This window comes from Arachis stenosperma, chromosome 6 (assembly GCF_014773155.1).
Source record: "Arachis stenosperma cultivar V10309 chromosome 6, arast.V10309.gnm1.PFL2, whole genome shotgun sequence".
In the NCBI taxonomy this organism is placed as follows: domain Eukaryota; kingdom Viridiplantae; phylum Streptophyta; class Magnoliopsida; order Fabales; family Fabaceae; genus Arachis; species Arachis stenosperma.
This window is the reverse complement of record NC_080382.1, coordinates 12,689,582-12,711,664: the sequence shown is the minus strand read 5'-3', so window position 1 is coordinate 12,711,664 and position 22,083 is coordinate 12,689,582. Positions and strand designations below refer to the sequence as shown.

At 31.3% G+C, this 22,083-nt stretch overlaps 2 protein-coding genes across 2 annotated transcripts; both read left to right on the top strand.

Annotated features, from left to right (window-relative positions):
* The first annotated feature begins 970 nt into the window (after positions 1-970).
* Positions 971-11,514, top strand: LOC130934962 (uncharacterized). Its single transcript, XM_057864475.1, has 15 exons — positions 971-1,335; positions 1,757-1,891; positions 2,023-2,102; positions 2,204-2,287; positions 2,528-2,612; positions 2,974-3,134; positions 3,249-5,190; positions 5,570-5,880; positions 6,930-7,245; positions 7,389-7,544; positions 8,047-8,185; positions 9,333-9,409; positions 9,613-9,752; positions 10,523-10,631; positions 10,740-11,514. Exons 1-15 carry the CDS (start codon positions 1,168-1,170, stop codon positions 10,932-10,934), a joined length of 4,098 nt encoding a protein of 1,365 aa, XP_057720458.1. The 5' UTR covers positions 971-1,167; the 3' UTR covers positions 10,935-11,514.
* A 3,989-nt stretch (positions 11,515-15,503) lies between these two features.
* On the top strand, positions 15,504-20,771 carry LOC130936232 (strigolactone esterase D14-like). The gene is made up of 2 exons (XM_057866269.1): positions 15,504-15,970; positions 20,062-20,771. Exons 1-2 carry the CDS (start codon positions 15,576-15,578, stop codon positions 20,510-20,512), a joined length of 846 nt encoding a protein of 281 aa, XP_057722252.1. The 5' UTR covers positions 15,504-15,575; the 3' UTR covers positions 20,513-20,771.
* The last annotated feature ends 1,312 nt before the right edge of the window (positions 20,772-22,083 follow it).

Below are 22,083 nucleotides of genomic sequence, written 5' to 3'. Positions count from 1 at the left end.
ATGAGTTCATTCTTATGCCATAATTCCCTAAGCCCCAAATTGAGTAGACTTTTTTTTTTGGAATTTATATGAATTTTGCATAAGTTTTAATCATACGTTAATATATTGAGTTTAGTTTTTATGTAAAATATTTTAATTATAATTATTTTTTAAGGATGAATACCCAATTTGCTGGTGACAATCATTTCGAAAAGATAATAAGATTTTTAACAAAAAAATAATCATTTTTTACCACTAATTTTTCTGAGTTAACAATAAAAAATATTAACAAATGGACTAATCAATCCTATGAAAGTAAATATCAAGTATTGAAAATGATATTTTTTTTGTTAAGAGTTTTATTGTCTTTCAAAGTGATTGTCAAGATCTGTTTATAGTTTTTCTTTTTTTGAATTATTATTTATGCAATTAATATAAAAACTAGTTATATTTATTAATGTAACGTTATTTAATTCAAATACACATATAAAATAATTTTATATTGATAATACATTAAAATTAAATTTTTAAATCTTATAGTATATTATATCATAAAATTATTATCTCAAATATTTAAACTAAAAAAATACATAAATAATTATATATAACAAATATGTTACTCATAATTCAACATAAATTCTTGAATCTATCTTCACTCCAATTAGAAACCATCATTTTGTTTTGGTTCGGTGATCTTATCCTAACTAGGCAATAATATTCAAGTGATTCTCCTCCAATTTGATTTTCAAGATACAATCACTCCTATAATTATCGATTTTTTTCCATAATTAAATTTAACACTAATTACTAAACTATAGGTTCAACTCTAAATATTTTTAATTTTTATATTCCGTAAAAGCGAAAAGTTGAAATAGAATTGGAAATAAAAAATGAATCAACTTTACACATAAAACCAAATAATACATAAGTATTATTTTTCATTTTTTTTGGAGCTTTGTAATTTTAAATTAAATAAAGTAGTCGTGTAAGTTCATGATAATCGAGCATGTCTGGAAAACCCTCTTCGTTTTGGTTGAATGAGTATGAAATGAAGTATGCATGATGGTAGCAAGAGAAATGACAAGTTAGTTAAATTTCTTCAACAACCAATCACCAATCGTCACTTCAATTTTTGTTTCTTTCTTCATCTTCAAAACCTAAACTGTTTCAAGCTTCAAGCTATCGTCAATGGCGGTTTCGGAGGAAGAGTGTTCTTCCGCGAAGCCAGGACCGTCTTCATATCCCTCCACGAAGCCCTACTATCTCTCCAAGTGCGTTCTCAGAGGCAGTGCCGTTCTTCAGGTTCTTTATGGCCACATCCGTTCACCTTCATCGAACGACGTAGTTTTCGGCAAGGTTCAACCCTCTCTCTCTCTCTCTCTCTCTCTCTCTCTCTCCCCGTTACTCCATTTACTTACCTTCAGAATCTTCTGTCTTATTGGCTTCTGATGCTGCAGTGATTTTCTAGAGTTATTGAATTGCAAGCTTTTGTTTGTTTGCGGTGACTCGTTTCAGCTACATTGGTTTAGTTTCCTAATTATAGTCTTAAGCTTTGAATTAGGGTTCATTAAGGTCGGAGGGAATCTGCTAATTGGAACTGAAATGCTAGCTGAAGGAAATGCTGAATTGCACCTTATTTATTGATTTATTTGGTGTTTAACTGAAGCATAACACTTAATGATTATAATGGAAATGGAAATTGGGAAAGGAATGGACCTGAATTAGGCACAAATACTTTAATTCAGCTGAAGTATGTATTTTGTTGTTAATGTTTCAGGAGACATCAATAGAATTGGTGGTCATTGGTGAGGATGGGATTGTACAATCAGTGTGTGATCAACCAGTTTTTGGCATTATCAAAGATCTTGCAATATTGCCATGGAATGCCAAATTCCAAATGCGGGATCCGCAGGTATTAATCGCTTCATCTGTAGTGAGCTCAAGCTGATTGTGGTCTTTTATTGTTTTTCCCCTCCTTTTCCTGGGTTTCCTTTTGGCCAAAGTAGAACCTTAGTTGGTGCTTGTTTTCTTCTTGGTCTGTAGATGTGGGGTAAAGATCTTTTGATTGCTTTATCCGATTCTGGGAAGCTTTCATTCCTCACATTTTGCAATGAAATGCACAGGTGAACCCTCTCTTTATCTCTACTAAATTTCCTTGTATGTCTATTATTGATAATTGAGATTCCAGTTTGGTTCATTAATGCAATTTTATGCATCATTGTAGATTTTTCCCTGTAACACATGTTCATCTATCTAGTCCTGGAAACACAAGGGATCTCCCTGGAAGATTGCTAGCAGTTGATTCTAGGTGATGTTTTCTCTGGTATATATATATATATATTCTGCTGTCTTATTTATTCCATATAGGTTTCTCTGACTAACTCTAAGTGATATCTGTTATTAATAGAATGGATATATAATTTTCTACTTATCTGGAATCTGGATAATATTGTGCTTTCAAAATATAATGCACCATGTTAAAATGGACAAATGTGAAGTGTGTAAACTATTGTGAGTATTTCCAATTCTCATGTTTGTCTTTTTTCAGTGGTTGTTTTGTTGCTGCCAGTGCATATGAAGATCGGTTGGCTCTATTTTCTGTGTCAGGGATTGGCAATGATATTGTTGATGAGGTCTGGAACTGCTTTGCCATTATGTATTTTAGATAGGCTTCATATTGGGGTGTGTTGGTAAAAGGTTGTGTGTCTTTTGATTTATGGGTTATACGATAGAAACATGTAGGGCAAGTTGGAGGGATTTGTTATCCTGGTCTCTTCTTTACACCTTCTCTCTCTCTCTCTCTCTCTCTCTCTCTCTCTCTCTCTCTCTCTCTCTCTCTCTCTCTCTCTCTCTCTCTCTCATTTTCGAATGCTCTCATACTTGAAGCAATATATATTACTATAATTTTATGATTTTCCTAGTTAGCTTATTCTTGATAAATTATTGTTTTATTTGGAGAAATGTACTCACATGGTCTCATTTGCTCAACTCCAGAGGATAATGTATCCTACTGAAAGTGAAGGGACTGCAAGTATTTCTACAAGTAATCACAGAAGCACTTTAAGTGGTACTATTTGGAGCATGTGCTTTATTTCACAAGATTCCAAGCAATCAAACAAGGAGCATAATCCTATACTAGCTGTTGTTCTAAATAGGTATGATTGTTTATAAGTCTTATTATAAAAATGATTATTTTTGAAATCAGCTTGTCTTTCTTTTGGCTTTATTTGTAATGATTAGCTACTTAGTACATTTTTTTGGCCTGGCAGGAGGGGAAAACCTCAAAATGATTTGATACTGTTGGAATGGAATATTAAAGCACGTACAATCTCTGTCATTTCTCAGTTTGTTGAAGCTGAAGCTGGGTTTCTAGCACTTAACATTGTTGAAGTTCCTAACTCTCATGGACTTGCATTTCTATTCAGAGAAGGTGATGCTCTTTTGATGGATTTAAGAGACGCTTGCAACCCATGTTGCGTCTATAGGACTAACTTAAACTTTTTACCCAATGCCATGGAGGAGCAGACTTATATTGAGGACTCTTGTAAATTACAAGATGTTGACGATGAACGCTTTAATGTTGCTGCCTGTGCTTTGTTGGAGCTGAGTGATTATGATCCTATGTGCATAGACAATGACAGTGCCAGTACTAATCCAAGTTTCAAGTATGTATGCTCATGGAGTTGGGAACCTGAAAATAATAAAGATCCCAGGATGATCTTGTCTGTAAATACTGGAGAATTTTTTATGATTGAAATTCTTTTTGAATCTGATGGCCTTAAAGTTAGTATCTCTGAGTGTCTTTATAAAGGTATGCCTTGTAAAGCACTTTTGTGGGTTAAAGGTGGATATATAGCTGCCTTTATAGAAATGGGAGATGGCATGGTTCTGAAATTGGAAGATGGAAGGCTATGCTATACAAACCCTATTCAAAATATTACACCAATACTGGACATGGCAGTTGTGGATTATCATGATGAGAAACATGATCAAGTGTTTGCCTGCAGTGGTGAGGCACCTGAGGGGTCGTTAAGGATAATTCGGAGTGGTATCAGTGTAGACAAGCTAATTAGGACTGCTCCCATATATCAGGGGGTCTATGGTGCTTGGACTGTTCGAATGAAAATTACTGATTCATATCATTCTTTTCTAGTGCTATCATTTGTTGAGCAGACAAGAATATTGTCAGTTGGATTAAGTTTTACAGACGTGACTGATTCAGTTGGTTTCCAACCTAATGTATGTACCTTGGCATGTGGCCTTTTTAGTGATGGTCTGCTTGTCCAGATCCACAAATCTACTGTTAGGCTTTGTTTGCCTACCAAGGGTGCTCATGCTGAAGGTATATCCATGTCCTCTCCTATTTGCACATCTTGGTCTCCAGATAACATGACCATCAATTTGGGGGCAGTTGGGCACAATTTCATAGTTGTGTCCACCTCTAACCCATGCTTCTTGTTTATTCTAGGGGTAAGGTTGCTATCAGCTTATCATTATGAAATTTATGAAATGCATCATTTAGGACTGCAGAATGAATTGTCATGCATTTCCATCCCTAGACAAAAAACTGAGCAGAAACAACCAAATTCATCTTCTGCAAATAAAAGAAGTACTTCTTCCCTTGTTAGTGGAGTTGACATCAATAAAACCTTTGTTATTGGCACACACAAGCCATCTGTTGAAATTTTGTCTTGTGGTCCTGATGGAGTTACGGTGGTTGCTTGTGGGACAATTTCATTAACAAATACAATGGGGACTACCTTAAGTGGCTGTGTACCTGAAGCTGTGCAGCTTGTATTTGTTGATAAGTATTATGTTCTTGCTGGATTGAGGAATGGAATGCTTCTTCGCTTTGAGTGGCCAACAAGATCATCTTCAATACCATTGACTGTGGATAATGCTGATTTATGTTCCACAAATTTGGTGAATTCTGTGGCCAATGCTTTTGACAAGAGAAATGACCTGCCTTCCGTGCTTCAGTTGATTGCCATTCGTCGTATTGGTGTTACTCCAGTTTTCTTGGTGCCCTTGGATGACTCGCTTGATGCTGATATAATTGTTCTATGTGAGAGACCTTGGTTGTTGCATAGCGCAAGACACAGCCTTTCCTATACTTCTATTTCATTTCAGCCATCCACACATGTTACTCCTGTTTGCTCCATTGAGTTTCCTAAAGGAATACTATTTGTTGCAGAAAACAGTTTACATCTTGTAAGGAAATCATTCTCCAGTAGTGCTTGATTTTTGTATTTCTATATTACTTTATTCTTTGGTTTCTCTTTATTTATTGTTTACTGAAAGGCGTCTTTACATTAGAGATTTCAATGCACAGAGAAGTACTAAGATATAAGCATGTGTTATGATTACTGTGAAATAGTTTAATTTGTCTGAAGCTGGATTTAAGTTGCTGGCTAAAAATGCAAGCTAATAAAAAATGTTTTTCATGGTGTCTACTACTTGTTCTTGTTTGTTATTTCATTTACATGATTTAGGAAATAACTACTATCTTATCATTCCTTATTCATGGTGGGTTCTTTGTTTGTAAATTGCTATGTTTAACTTGTACTTAATTCATCATGTGATGCTTTAGGTGGAGATGGTGCACAGTAAGAGAATTAATGCACAGAAGTTTCATTTAGAAGGCACTCTACGCAAGATCCTGTATCACAATGAAAGCAGGATGTTGCTTGTGTTGAGGACTGGACTGAATTATGGTACATGCTCGTCTGACATATGTTTTGTGGATCCCACAAGTGGGTCAGTGCATTCATCTTTTAGACTCGAACCTGGAGAAACAGGAAAATCCATGGAATTAGTAAGGGTTGGAAGTGAGCAGGCTCTTGTAGTTGGAACTAGTCTGTCTTCTGGTCCGGCCATAATGCCCAGTGGGGAAGCTGAGAGGTATGCCATTTAGTTCTCCTCTTTTCTATTTTCCTTCTAAGTTGTATCAGTTGACAGTGTTTCTGCCTCGAACTATGAAATTGCTTGTGAACTGTCCTTCTTGAATTACATCTAGCTTTTATGGGTTGAACGAACCAAGCTGTCGGTGAGCTTTTTGCAAGTTTCTTTTCATGGTGGCATGGTGTGTACCCACCTCAACTTGCTTATAATGCGACTTACACAACTTTGGGTCTCACAAGTGTGCATAATGCAATATCTTTAGTAAAGTAAAATTTCAGAAATAAGCATTGCGTAGTAGTAACCAGTAACCACCATCAACTGCACATGCTTTTCCCAATGAATATGGGACCTAATATTTATAACCTAAAACTTTTCTTTTCCATTGTTGAAGTCTGGTATTATACATTTGCTTCGAGGTATCTATTCTTCTTAATATGCATTTTTGTTTCCTGATTGATCCAAACTGAAGGGCACTTTAATTTTTGCAACATTGTATGTGGCATGTCTGGCTTGTTTAACAAACTATCATCTATTAGAATTTTGTAAAATAACGATAAGGTGTACTCAAGGTTAAGAGTATCCCAAACTGCATTTAAACAATAACTATTGAATCTATAAAAACATGTAGGAAGCTGTTTGGCCTCTGTGATGTTAAACATCACAAGTCAACCGGTTTACTCATGCACCAACAATCATAATTTTGAGCTGATCTTTTGCCTAATGGGGTATTCTCTTCTGTATCCTTGTCTATGGTTAGCTATGATTATTTCGGAATACAGCCATCAAAACTCAATTCTGTCACCTCTTTAAATAGTATTGCATAGTCATTACTTTTTAACTAACTTTTTCTGCAATGAAGATATTCAAATGATCTGAATTCTCTCTAGCAATATAGTTGTTCTACTATGTATATGCTAGCAAGCATTTTCAGTGTATAGAATCCGACCTTAGCGGAATCGAGATAGTATGTTCATACCATTGTCAAATAATTATAATTTTTGGAAATGTATACATGTCAGATTGGTTACTGTATTTTTATTGTATGGCAGTGCTAGGGGTCGCCTTCTTGTTCTTTGCCTTGATCATGTGCAAAATTCAGATAGTGGTTCAATGACATTATGTTCAAAGGCAGGATCGTCATCTCTACGAACTTCACCATTTCATGAAATTGTTACATATGCTCCCGAACAGTTATCAGGCAGCAGTCTTGGCAGCAGCCCCGATGATAATAGTTCCGATGGGATCAAACTAGATGAAAATGAAGTATGGCAGTTCCGGTTTGCTTATGGCAATACATGGCAGGGAATGGTGCTTGCAATCTGTCCTTATCTTGATCGTTACTTCCTGGCATCAGCTGGCAATACTGTAATTCATGAAACTTGCCCGTTTTGTGCATTTATTCTGTCACTTCCACACTGCCACCCCACCCTTTCTCAAGATTTTCTTTTCATTCAGTTGTATCTATGTTCTTATATAGTCTACTCATTAAGATATTTTCTTGAATGCAGTTTTATGTTTGTGGTTTCCCAAATGACAATCCCCAAAGAGTGAGAAAGTTTGCGCAGGGAAGGACACGTTTCTTGGTAACATCATTGACTGTACATTTCACTAGAATCGCTGTTGGTGATTGTCGTGATGGTGTCCTTTTCTATTCCTACCATGAGGTGAGTGGTACTGTGGTCTCTATTGTGGACCCCCCTCCTTCCCCCAACAACTTTCCCTTCTTTTTTTTCTTAAAGGAAAAGAAAAAATAAAAGATAAATGGAAATAAGAACTCAATTTTGAGGTTTACTTTAAATTGGATCTTCTTGGTAGAAAGGCAGAGATATTAGAGAGCATTTTCTGCATTAATATTGTTTTAGGTTTTCTGCTTTAGTTATGGATGCTTACACATTATTTTTGTATCCTATGTTTGGTATAGTAGGATAAAAATCCACTTATCTTGATATGTTTTGAGGAGGTTGGTAAAGTGATAAAGTAAGACTTTAATCATCCTTGAATTAAGATAGTAGGGCTCACAACTAATAAAAGTTACAAATTCAAAGGTGATTAAAGCTTTACTTTTCGACTTTACCAAACCTCCACATTTTAGATGATCTTTTTCCCTCTTCATTAGCAGAACTGTTTCACTTTTTTGAACTGTTTCACTTATAAATTCTAATTTAGGATACAAAAAAATTGGAGCAACTTTACTCTGACCCATCGCTGAGGTTAGTTGCTGATTGCATTCTTATGGATGCTGAAACGGCTGTCGTTTCGGATCGTAAAGGAAGCATTGCTGTTTTATGTTCAGATCATTTGGAAGGTTAGCCTTCTGTTAAATCAGCTTCTCCTTAACGATTTTCTAATCTAGGGTTTACCATTGTATTTGGCATCTTATCTTCTCAGTGTCCAAGAACTATTTCCAGTGTGTTTGGAAAGTTTTTTAATGTGAGAAAAGAATTCTATTTCATTAAGAAAAGAATTTATTTCTATTTGAAACTTAATTCCATGATTTGGAATGACTTTGATATATTAGTAAAATTGAATTCAATTCTTTGGTTTGGAATGTCTTATAAATGAGTTGAATTCTCTTCTTTACAATTTTACCCTTGCATTGAACATTAACTTATAAATAGGGATAATTTTTTACATTTCAAATGTTAACTATGATTGTTGTGAGAATTGATTTGGAAATCAGACCACTTTTGATAAACATGAGAATTGGAATTCCCAAATGAATTAAAATCATTCTTTTTTTTTTTTTCCAAAGCATGAGAAAGAATTCCATTCTTGAGTGATTCTAATTCTAGCTAGAAACTAAAATATACATGAGTGTACATTTGGTTGTGTTAGAACCCAACAGAAGAACATCAAATCAATTTCATCAAGATATGCCTGTCTATATTATAAAGTGTGATATTCTTAGTTACTTGTGAATTATTCAATTTGATTTGCAAATATCGAGAAAGACCTTGTTTACCAAATATGGAGGCTTTGCTAATTATCCTTTTCTTTCAACTTGATTATCACCAACCTTTTTAATTCAAGGTTATGAAAAGTGGACTAGTCATTGAACCAGTGAATTTTGAGGTTCAAAAGTTTGACAGGAGTTCAACTGGATATAATAAAATAATATAAAATAAAAATAATTTTTTGAATTTTTTAATCAATTTTTTGAACCAGTTAACCATAAAGGCCACCATTATTTCAACTGTTTCACTGGTTTTCTTGCAGCCTGTTTTTAGGCTACAGCCTGCCTGGTCAGATTCTCAGAACAGTTCCTTTTATAATGCGGCTGGATTGTGCATTCATGTGGCATATTTTTCATATTACAATGGTGTTTAACATTTTTACCGTAGCCTATTTTCATGCTATTAGCATGCATCAAGCTATTTGCTTATTGATTTTTTTTCCCTCCTGAAACAATATTCTAATTTATAACCATATTTTGCTACTGTTTTTTGTCTCAGATAATGCAAGTCCAGAATGCAATTTGTCACTAAATTGTGCTTATTTCATGGGTGAAATAGCCATGAGCATTCAGAAGGTAGATCCTTTAAATGCTATCAGCTTCTGTTGAAATTTGATTCAAAAGCAGAATTGTAGAATGCAGATCTACTATGGCGTAATAAATATATGATAAAACATGTTGAATTAGTGAAGCTCCGTTCTGTAACTTATTGTTGTTGATGTAATGTTTCTAGCACTTGTTTTATTAAGTTTTGTTTTGAAATTTATTTTATAATGCAGGGTTCATATTCATACCGTCTTCCAGCTGACGATGCTCTGCAAGGAGCCAATTGGCCCAAGACAAACATTGATTCACTACAAAATACAATTATTGCTAGTACTCTGTTAGGAAGCATCATGATCTTCATCCCTTTATCAAGGTAATCATTAATTATGGCAGCACCCCTAAATAATTTTCAAGGGTTCCCAAATTGATTTAGTGGATCAAGTTATGCAGCCCAAGACGTTCCATTCAAATTGGTATCTAGTTGACTCACATCAAAAAGTTGTGTTGGATAAAATGGGACAGTTGTTGTTACTTAAAATATATATACAGGAGTTTTATAAGGTTTTTTACTATAAGATCATATGACAAGGAGTTTACAAAATCAATTAGTTGTACAGGAGTTCTATAAGATTTTTTATTTTGGAAACATTTTTTGTATATATATTTTTGTAGATATATGTGCTACTGTTTCGAGAGGACATTTTTTTTTCATAAGTTGTATAGGAGGTGGCATGTTTCGAATGTGAATACTCCTGAAAATGTGGCTCAAATTGAAGATAAACAAATTTAGAAAAGTTCAAAAAAAGAATGTAGCTTTTTGGAAGGTTAGGACCGGGATAAAGGCATAAAGGTGATTGAGGTATGGTAAAGAGGTTAGGTAAGAACTCTGCATTTGGGAAGTGTTGGTTTGTGGATTGACTGGTTTCTGGGGCTCTATTCTAACCTTTTTTCCTCCTTTCTTTTCAATCTGAATTTTGTGTATATTTAGTCTTCATGATAATTGCATATTTCTTTAAGTAAGCTACTACTATTATTTGTTGATGTCACGGCCCCTTGATGGCAATTTGTAAGATCTGCCAATAAAGGCTTTCCAATATGTGGTGGATTACAACCTGAAAAAGATGAATTTTATCTTCTGTATAGGGAAGAATATGAGCTCTTAGAAGCAGTGCAAACAAGACTTGCTGTACATCATTTGACTGCACCTATTCTTGGGAACGATCATAATGAGTTTCGCAGCCGTGAAAATCCAGTAAGAACCAGAAATTGAATTTAGTTAAAGCTGGCATGCTTTCAATTATTGTATGTGATACATTAAGAATATAGAATGAGTTTTGCTTCTCTATCTTCATTTTGTTAGGCCGGAACACCCAAAATACTTGATGGTGATATGTTGACTCAGTTTCTGGAGTTGACAAGCATGCAACAACAGATCATTTTATCATCCGACCCACCGGAAATGGTAAAATCAAGTTTGAAGTCACTCCTACCTCCACATGTTCCTATTAATCAGGTTGTTCAACTTCTTGAACGAGTTCATTATGCGCTGAACTAAACATAAATACACCTTTCTAGCCCGGTCCTCTTTTCCCCTAACAACGGTAAATGAAAAGCGGGACAATCCATATCTAGTCATAATCATTGTTGGCCGTAAATTGTTACTTCCCTTGCAATGTGGTGTTTGATATGGTGTTTGATATGGAACATGACATGAGACAGTACCAACATGTGAAGAGGAGCTATTAACTCGTGGCTGCAAGATCCCACAATTAGCGGTGTAGTATTAACAATCAATCACAGGGTAAGCTTGGTCGCAGAATCACGGCCTCCATGTAATGCTGTTGTTGAGTTTGGGTCGAAGCTGCTCAGGCATGACAGTTGGGCCAAGATTTCAGTCTTCTCAAATGGTTAGTCTCTTGTATCTGTTGTAGTTTCAGAAACTTATACAGTAGAAAAAGGACACGACACAATAAAATTGTACAATAGCGAGATTAGTATGTCCAGCATTTTTTTTTTCTCTTGGGAAAGAAGGGTGGTGGTGGCAGCGGCGACAGTGTTTGCCGGGTGGGGGTCGTCTTAAATTACAATATTGTACATTAATAATTTAGAAAGAAAAGAGTTCATTTTCGTGTGAACTTTTGGCTCCTTACATATTCTCTCAAGTGAAGTATCATTTGTTCTCACTTGGGTAAAATGATTGCTCTATTCAGCAGAACATTGATGTTTATTGACTTGATTAAGAGGAACATCCTTAGAAAATTTTCTGCATAATTCTACGAGTAAATTATTATTTCTATCCATCAAAGATGAAAACGCTGACATTTCTACCATAGAAGATGGAAATTGAAGTTATACTCATGAATGATGGCTTCTATGTGTCGAAACAACCTCATCGTTGGTTTGGCGTTGACACCATTACTAACTCTTCCTATGTGGCATGTTTATGGCATTACGTGGTTTTGGGGGGTTATCATGCGTGGCATTGTGAGCTTGGTAACCATTATAAAAAATTCTAAATTCAAAATTTTTTAAATTTTGAAATTTTTACAGAAATTCATCGTTAGTCTACGAATATATGTGAAGATTTTTTAAAGCTATGGTTGGTATTTGGGGTGAATTTCTGGGAAAATCTCAAAATTTAGAAAATTTTTGGGTTTAGAGTTTTTTATAACGGTTACACAGCTCACAATGCCACACATGATGACCTCTTAAGTCACATAATGCCTTAACATAGAAAGGGTTATTAACAAAGTCAACAGTAGACTAATAATGGGTAGTTCCGAAATGCCACACAAGATGACTTCCTAAGCCACATAATGCCTCAACATGTCCCTATAGAAAGGGTTATTAACAAAGTCAACATTAGACTAATGATGGGTAGTTTCGACACAGAGATCATTTATGGATATAATTTCAATTTTCGTCTTCTATGAATAGAAATGTTAGTGTATTTATCTTTTATGAATAAAAATAGTAGTTTACTCTAATTCTATCCAATACTTGCAACTTTGTGAGTTTTATCCTGCCGAATTTTATAGAAGGTTTATGAATGTGATGTCTTGTGCTCTACTTTGATTAATGCAAAAATTATGTGGAGAAACTTTCGAATAACAATTCCAAACTTAATTAGGTAGTTCTACCATTTTGAACACTTGTTACTTAGTTTTCAGCATGTGTAGCTGTTTACCTCGGCCATGTCATAAAGCGGGGGCTTAAAGATTGGCAGTGCATCGATCTCTCATCATTGGTCACCGTCTCATAGTCATAGATCCAACACCACAGTGATTTTGTATGCTTACTGGTTCCACTTAGATTTCGTTTACTTCACTTGATCTCTCCATTCACGGAGGTTATGGAAGAAGGTACAAGAAAAAAAAAAAAAAGAAGAAAAAGGAAAATCTTAGGGACAGCATTTTTAATAGGAAAAAAAAAAGGAAAATTGCTAACGTTAACTCAGATATAAGATAATACAATATATATTAATTTCTGAACATTTGTGATATAAAAATTCAACAAAATTTTCAATATATTTGCAATGCATTTATTGAATAATTAAAAAAATATTTTTACTCTAAGTAACCTTATTAAGTCTGCTCTTATTGGTAGTTATTAGCAAATCTAGTTGTGTCAAAATTAAACTAGAATAAATTTAGAAAAATAATAAGGGACCATTTTTTAGATAGGTTCATAAGTAATTTCTTTAATTTATGAAAAGTTACCGTATTAATGTTTAGTATAATTTTTAAAATTAATTTGTGACTTTCTAAAACGCCATTTAAATTTTAAAGTCTTTAGGGAAAAATTGAGAAAAATGTCTTCTCCTATAATAAAAGACTTTTTATCAGTTTTTTTTAAATAAGTATTTTTATGACTAAAAAGTCAAATACAAAATAATTTATTTATAAACTATTTTTAATATAAGTTCTTATGTTTTAAGTTTTTTTTTACTAAAAGAGTTTATTTAAGTTGTTTATCCAAATTGACTCTAAATATAAAATAATGATCAACCAACATAAATTTTGAATAATTTTAAAATTTAAATATATAATTCTTTTTCTTTTAATACTAAAGATGGGGAGACTCGGATCCGCGACCTCTTAGATGAATATGGAAAGACTATACTATTTGAGTTATAACTCATTGGCTCAAATATATAATTCTTTTAATGTGCAAATTGTGTATTGATTGATTATTGGTTGATTTTTATTGTTGTTCATCGAATTATTCCTTTCTCTGATTTGAGGAAAGGTAACCTTTTTTTTTTTCAGAAAACAACGAGCATTGAATTAGGATGTTCTTGCCAACTGATAGCAATAAATATAAAAAGCTCACAATATCTATCGATATTGAATTCAAGGGCCGGCAAGTTTGTTGATTGCAATAATGCTACTTTTATTGGGGCTGCTATTCATACCATCTCGTGAATTGACCTAAGGAAAAAACAATATCAGACATCTTACCTTGTGTGATTATGAGATCATATTCCAAATGCAGTCTAATTGTTATGGAATTAAAATATCAAACTAACTCATTTGAATTAGTCTAATAATTAATTTACTAATTCGATTAAGCAAGTGTTGACCTGCTACATATATAAGGCAGAATTTAAAATTCTAACACTTATTTTAGCAGACTAGTAAACTAATCATTAGATTAATTCAAATTGATTTCTGACTGTTACATAGTATTTACTAGTTTATTAATACTTGGTAAACACTATGATTAATTATTAATTTATCTTGCTGGAATAAAAAAATAGTGATTCTATTAATTAAAAAATGTTAAAAAGCTAATATTTTTTATTAAATATTAGGTAATACTTTAAATTAATACTTTATTTTTATAATATTAAAATTTATAGTTTAAAATTTAAGTATAAAAATATTTTTATTTACTAAGTATTAACAAAAATAATAAATTTTAGTCACTTAGCATTGCACTATTAATTATATATGTGAATGTGAAGTAAGCCACATAGTCATGCTCATGGTGACCCATTTCTGCAGGCACTTAGGGAGTTATTTGTCGGTTGATTTCTGTCTATATATATAATTATATATATATATATATATATATTTCCACAAAATAATAAATAATTAACTTCATCATGTACGCAACTATTCATAATTATTGTAAAGGTGTCAGCATTTTGTTTTATTCTGAATGAAACAAGTTTAAATATTGAAGCAGCTACCTGGCTTAATTAACACACACTCACTATACTCAAATAATCCCGGAGTACAGTGATATGATAATTTATTTATTTGTGTGTATTCATTTGCGAATTTTTCTTTATTTACTATTATATAAGATGAAGTGTGTGTTTTTTCTTATTTAAAGTTAAACTCATATTTTATCTTATAGTAATAAAAAATAAAATGATAAAGTATTTAAATAGACAGATGAACATATCTAATGAGTTACATCATCTCGAAAAAAATATAATATTTGATTTTTAATAGAAAATAAATTCTCTTACTCTACAGTAATATATTGCATTATATATATACTTATTATCAGTCCATAAAAAAATAGAAAAGAATAATGTTCATACGACCAATTCTGTTAAATTTAAACGTTAAAAAATAACTAATTATTATCATTAGTAAAATTATTTTTTGCAGGCCATGTGAATATATATATTTAATACCTTGGGTTGTTATGTACTTATGTGTAGCAGCTTGCATAGACTTTGTAAAAGGTTGTTTGAAGATGACAAAATCAACAAATTCATATATACAAGGTGAAAACTCAGGTGTAGTTGACTTTATGTGAAGTTAATAATTGAATGCCGTTAGATGAAAATTTAATCAAATCAGTTAAATTATTTAACGATTTTTCGTTATTAATTTTACTTAAAGTTGACTGTACCTGAGTTTTCATTTATATACAATTATATTAGGTTAAAAGTGGTTTATAAATTATAAGTTAAAGATTAAAAAGTTTAGTTAGAACTATATATATATATATATATATATGTCATGCTGACATGAGTGCAAGTGGTGCACATACATATATAATATGGTTAAGTACCTTTCACTATCTGCTTTCATACACATTTCTAATAATAAATTTCTTGCTTCATTTTTTTTCTTCTAGTTTTCTTGGAATATATATAGAAGCCTTGAATCTCTCTGGAAATTAGGGCAAGCTAGTTACTACTAGACTAATTAATTAGCTAATTGGGTAAACAAAAATGAGAACAAGTTGTGATTTTGGAGGAGGTGGCATAGTTAATGTCCTTAATGCTCACATGTATGGAAATGGATCACAAACATTGGTTCTTGCTCATGGATATGGAACAGATCAAACAGTGTGGCATTTCCTCATTCCTTACCTTGCATTATACTTCAAAGTCTTGGTTTTTGACTTGGCTTTCTCACCAAATGTGAGGCCTCAAGTTTATAATGAAAGCAAGTATGGTTCAAGTTATGATGGATATGCTGCTGACTTGGTGTGCCTTCTTGATGAGCTCAATTTGAATGAGACTATATATTTGGGTCACTCCATGTCTGCCATGATTGGATGCTTGGCTGCAACAAAGAGACCAGAACTCTTTAAGCATCTAATCTTACTCAGTGGTTCTCCAAGGTGATATATGTTAGGTTTATTTCTCTTTTGATTAATTTGTTCAATATTTATTGCATAAACATGCATATATCTATTATTTTTTTTAATTTAATTTGGTCCATCCACAATTCTCCATGCATATAGTAGTTACTAGCTAGTTAATTAGCAGCATTCTATCCTCTCATTCTTATTTGAATATATTTTGAGGAGCGCTAGCGCCATCAACTTTTGTGATTTGTAGTCATCAAGTAGCCATCAATAATGATTTTAATGGTGTAAATTTGATGTGAAATTTCATCCAATGATTCACTTTTTTTTGCTGGTTACATACTGACCAGAATTTAATAAAGTTGTTGACCCCTAGACTTTTTCATATATTTTACTTCTGACATCATCATACCAAACCTTAGGTCTTAGGTTTGAGTAGGAATGTCAATGGGGCGGGGCGGGACGGGGGCAGGGGCGGGGAGGATTCCGCCCCCGACCCCAGAACTAATTCCCATTTCCATCCCGTTCTTCGTTATGGAAGAATAATTGTCCCCATTCCCATTCTCTGCGTTCTCCACGTTTTCTGCGGGTCTCATTCTCCATCTTCCTATGTGTGACATTTATATGAAAATTATAATAAAAAATATAAAAAAATAAAAAAATAAACTACAAAATATTATTAAAAACACACAAACATATCTTATCCAAAATTATAAGTCTAGAAATATAACATAACAAATCATAGTCCATAAAATAAAATTTTGAACAATAGAATTAGGATTTTTCAATGAGTGAAATTACTAAAAAACTCTATATTAGAAATAAAATAAGGATTATTAAGTAAGTTAAAAAATTTGGAGAATTATCGGAGATGGGGCGGGGATCCCCGTTCGGGTCCCGCGCCTGCCTCGGAGAAATGTCGCCCCCATCTCTATCCCCACGAAAAAAATTCTCCACCATTGAGGTCCTATTTGAGACAATTCCTGCAGGAATCTCCGTCTCCTAAAAATTTTTGACACCCTTAAGTTTGAGACTAAAAGTAATGAAAAGTTTTCGCCTATGACACCCACTTTACTGGCATAGCGCTATGACATGTACGAACAATTACTATATTTGTGTTTTATCTTGTAATCAGTAGTGTATTTATTAAATACTCTCCTAAACTACATATTAAAAGATGAAAAGAGTCAGCCATATGTAAAAATTTTTAAAGTGTTGTTGAGCGTAGTTAGCCAAGTTGATAGTTATTAGGTAGTATTTGGTGGAAAGAAAGAGACCGAAAGATTAAGATTGAGAGATAGAGATTAAAATAAATTTCAGTATTCTGTTTGGTACAAAATGGAAGATAAAAATCGAAACAAGAATGAAACTCTAATTTAATTTGCACAAAAAATAAAAATAAAATATTGAAATGAAAGTATTTTAGGTATAAAATATTATTAAAATTCCAGTCTTTATCTTTAAAAATTTTAGTCCCCATGTGTGCTTACTTTTTGAAAGTACTGAAAATACTAAAATTTTAAAGACAGAGATAAAAATTTTAGTATCAATCTCTGAATCAACAAACATAACACTAAATTTCAGTCGCTCAATCTCTGTCTCAATATCTCAAAATAAACTCTACCTTAGAATCGAAGCTACTAAGTTGCGGCGTGAGTTGGTTATGTTGGGCATGTAATAGGCCATTTTTTTTGTATGAATAATGAGAGGGATATTTTTTGAGCCAACATCATTTTTCTCCCTTAATATCTCCAACTAACCATATTTTTTCCAATTATTTATGATATTGGCTTACACACCAGTTGTGAGGGATTAAAAAATTTTTAACTGCAGACAAATCCTATATGTATATTATAATAGAAATTTTTACTATTATAAAATATAATCAAATTTCAAATTATTTGACTAATACATTCATTTTAAAGAACATAATTTAAAATGATAAAATATTATTTGAAATTTTTTTATTTTATATTTAAAAAAATATAAAACAATCTTTTATTGTCATCAATATAATCAAGTTTCTTCATTTTAAAAAATAAAATATTTCAATATGAAAAAATAATATCGCAGTCATTATTATATTTATAATTTTTATAACATGTGAATTTGGTATCTTAATTTAAATTTGATTAGAACACTATTTTTTATTTTATTAATTTCTTTTTTTTAAAGTGCATAATTTTTCTCTTTCTATATATACTAATAAATAATCATTAAAATAAAATTTATCTTTCATATCATTACAAAATCAAAGTAAAGAGTTCTTTCAACTATACATAATTGTCAAAATAAAAGTTAACTTTAATTGAAAAAATATCAATAGATAAACATAGCATTTAGAGTTTTAAACAATTTAAAATTAAAAAAGAACACAAATTCTATTTAAGTTTGATAATTGATATTTAACTTATATATACATCTAATAAAGAGTTATCAACTTAATTATTAGGTTTCAAAAGTTGAATTTAAAAAATTCTAATAAATAAAATTGAAATAATCATATCACTTTCTTGTTATAAATACTAAATATATTTTTAAAATTTTTTTTTTATTCTTTTCTAATTATCTCATCAGTAACCTATGTTTAATCCTTCATAAATACTATCTTTTAAAAATCTATTGTAACAGTGATCTCAATTAAAATATTTCTAAGTCAACTCATTAGAATAAATTAATTAAATAAACCTACATCAGTATGATAAACTTAAATTCTTAACCCATTTTTTTTATTATTCTCAATTTTTTTATATTTTTGGGTGATATAAGGCAACTTTAACTAATTTCTTAGGCCACAAAAAGAAATTATACTCTAATGTTAAAGAAGAATCATTACTTTGGCCTAATCTACACAACTTAAGCAATTAATGCTCAAGCCTTCTCCACTCCATGCCTAGCTAAACACAAGCCGTTCATATTTAAGCCACGCTGACAATCATACCATCAAAGGTCAAAAACAACATTTCGAATCTTTTTTCTTGGGTTAACATCGTGTTCGACATGTTAACATCCTCACATGAAAAATTTTTATTTATATAAGAGCCTTTCATATATTTAATTTATTATTTGAAGGTTAGATAATTATTGGCATACTAGTGTATTAATAAAGGGATTTGGATCCTCTAAAGTTTGAATTTCACTTTAAAAAGTAAAGTGTGATCTTCTACCCTTGAATAGTTTCTCTTTCATATTTATTCTTGGTCCTACTTATAAAATCAATAGTGAGAAAATTTAAACTTTAGAGGATTCAATTCCTTAATAAAGTACACTGGTATGTATGAAAATCTTCATATAACTTAATATAATTTTACCAAATAAATTAAAACTAATGAAATAGTATCCTAAACTTTAGCTATTAGGTAGTAGTTAGTAGATACAGTTAATATATTTTGGAATTTTACAAAGTAATAAATTTATTCTTCATTTAATTAGAGAAACATCAAGAATGATTACCAAAACAATAAAGTTATTTGAATATACTTTTGCGGTAAACACTTTTAAATATCTATATGCATCTTATTTTTTATTATTATATATAACAAAGTTTTAACAACAAAAAATATAATATTTTAAGAAAAAATTTAAATAAATAATCTTTTATTTTATCTTACATTTGAACTAATATAAACCAACTTTTTTTTTCATTTTTATACTAAAAGTATTAGGGTAATTAAGTTTGGATTGACTTTTAAAAAAATTTATTATTTTTTTATCTTTTTAAAAAAAATTAATAAATAAAAACTATTTTAAATTTGAATAGAATTTTATTAAAAGAATTTAAATATTAAAAATTTATTTTGCTTTTATTTTTTTTAAAACAAGGTATTATTGTCTTTTAAGAAAAGAAAATAATTTATTTTTATTAAAAAAGTAATTTTTTTTAAATATAGCTAAACATGTTTAAAACTTAGTAAAAATATCTTATTTTATTTTTTATAAAAAATACCTTTTTCACTCAAACAAATAAATCCAAACCAATATTTAACTTCTAACAATAACCATATTTTAATAGACCCAATACATAAATACTTAAAACTACTACAAGGATACACTATTTAACTTATGTTGCATTTTATATTATTATTAGACTCATAAAACAAACTAAACCTACTAATTGTTTATAGGTACCTGAATGGAGAAGGATACAAAGGAGGGTTTGAGAGATCAGTTTTGGACACAATCTTCAAATCAATAAAACAAGATTTCCCAAGTTGGGTACACACCTTTGCTCCAACCGCTATTGGTGTAAAGAACGATCCATCTGCTGTTGCTGAGTTTGAAGACAGCCTTCTAAGAATGAAACCAGAAGTGGCACTTAGTGTTGCCAAAACTGTGTTCTTAAGTGACCAAAGATGGGTTCTGCCACATGTTTTTGTTCCTTGCACTATAATCCAATCCAAAAAAGACCCTGTTGTTCCAAAACATGTTGCATTTTACATGAAGCGAAAGCTTGGTAATAATGGTGCTAATAATAGTTCCAACAAGGTCAAGATTCTCAAAACTCAAGGTCATTTTCCTCAGCTTACTGCTTACCCTTTGTTGTTGAAAGTTCTCAAGGATGAATTCTTTGCTTGAAATTAGAGCATGACTATTATGGGATTATTATTCACATGATAATATATTTACATGAGACGATAAATGAGAATCGTTAGATAATTTAATTAAATGATTGTTAATATATATAATATGTGTGAATGCGTCAATATTTAAATTATCATCTTCAGATGAATAGCTGCTTTATGTTCATACTCTAATATGAATTTATATCTATGTATCACATATTTATTATTAGATAAAATCTGAGTAGTGGTTTGAATGTTGGTGTTGATGAAATATATGTGACATCCCTTAGATGGAGAATAGTAGTATCTCTCTAATAATGATCCATTTTTATTGTGGGAGAAAATTCTGGATAGATCAATAGCATTTAAATATGTACAAACAATCGGTGGTTAGATAGACTAAGTCACAGTCAAATTGGTTAACTTACCAGTTTATTTAATTAAGTGTTGAATGTTCAAATTTTATCTTATAGATATAGTAATCATTGACTATTAATAAATACTTAAATAGAGATCTGATCCACGATAAATTAATTTTTAATCTACCAAAGTGGGAGATAATTAGCAAAAGAAAGATATAACAAGTCACAATTGTTGGCTCAACTCCATATGAAAGATGCAAGTCATAAGTTTGCTTTTGGTAATTATATATGTATACTTAGTTGTCTCCTTTAAAGTAAGACAATAAAAAACTAATCATTTTAGGTTATTTTATAAGATCATATATATGAAAGTTGTTCAACATGGATTAATTTCATAATTTTTATTCTATAAATCTCCTTATCTTAAAAGAATTAAATTCTACAAGATTAATAGTTTTTTTAATCTAGTGTTAAAGCTTTTTCACATCCAAATGAGAACTGAACAATCAACACTTAATCAAGAAAAGATAAAATCCCTTTGAGTTTAACCGCAGAATGTTCAATTATCTTATTTTCTTATCTCAACAATTTTTTTTTCTTTTTTTTTTGTCGAGAATTCATTAATCATACATACTATCATAGACTTGTATTTGTATAGGAATAGCACCTTCACCCCAATGCGCACAATAGACTTTATTTTTGGGTCACGATGAGCGCAATAGACTTTAGTTTTTTTTTTTTGCTACTTCTCCAAAGTCTAAATTGATAAGAAAAATTGAAAGCAAAATGTTTTTGGGCCGTTTACCATAACCCAAGGACTAATGGGCTACATCTATTTTTAGCTTTTCTACAAAGAAGTTTGAAAACAGACACAAAAAGTTATTGGGCCTACCCATCACTATCAAAAATTCATACACAAAAAAAAAGCACCAGAAAATTTGAAACTCCATGACCAAAAAGTGTGGGACTACTTTTAATTATAGTTAAAATTCCTAAGCACTATAATTCGATGCCCAAAGAAAACAAAAAAACATTACTATAATTCACCTATTGTTATTTGAGGAGTTTGTAATTGGAAAGTGAATCTATCTTCTCCCATATTTCTTAATGGGATAATAATTTTGTTTTTGAATTCATGTAGTAATTAGTAAATCAAAGTAACTAAAACAACTGTGTGTATAATCATTGTACTTACAATTTTAAACAAATAAAGTAGCAATTT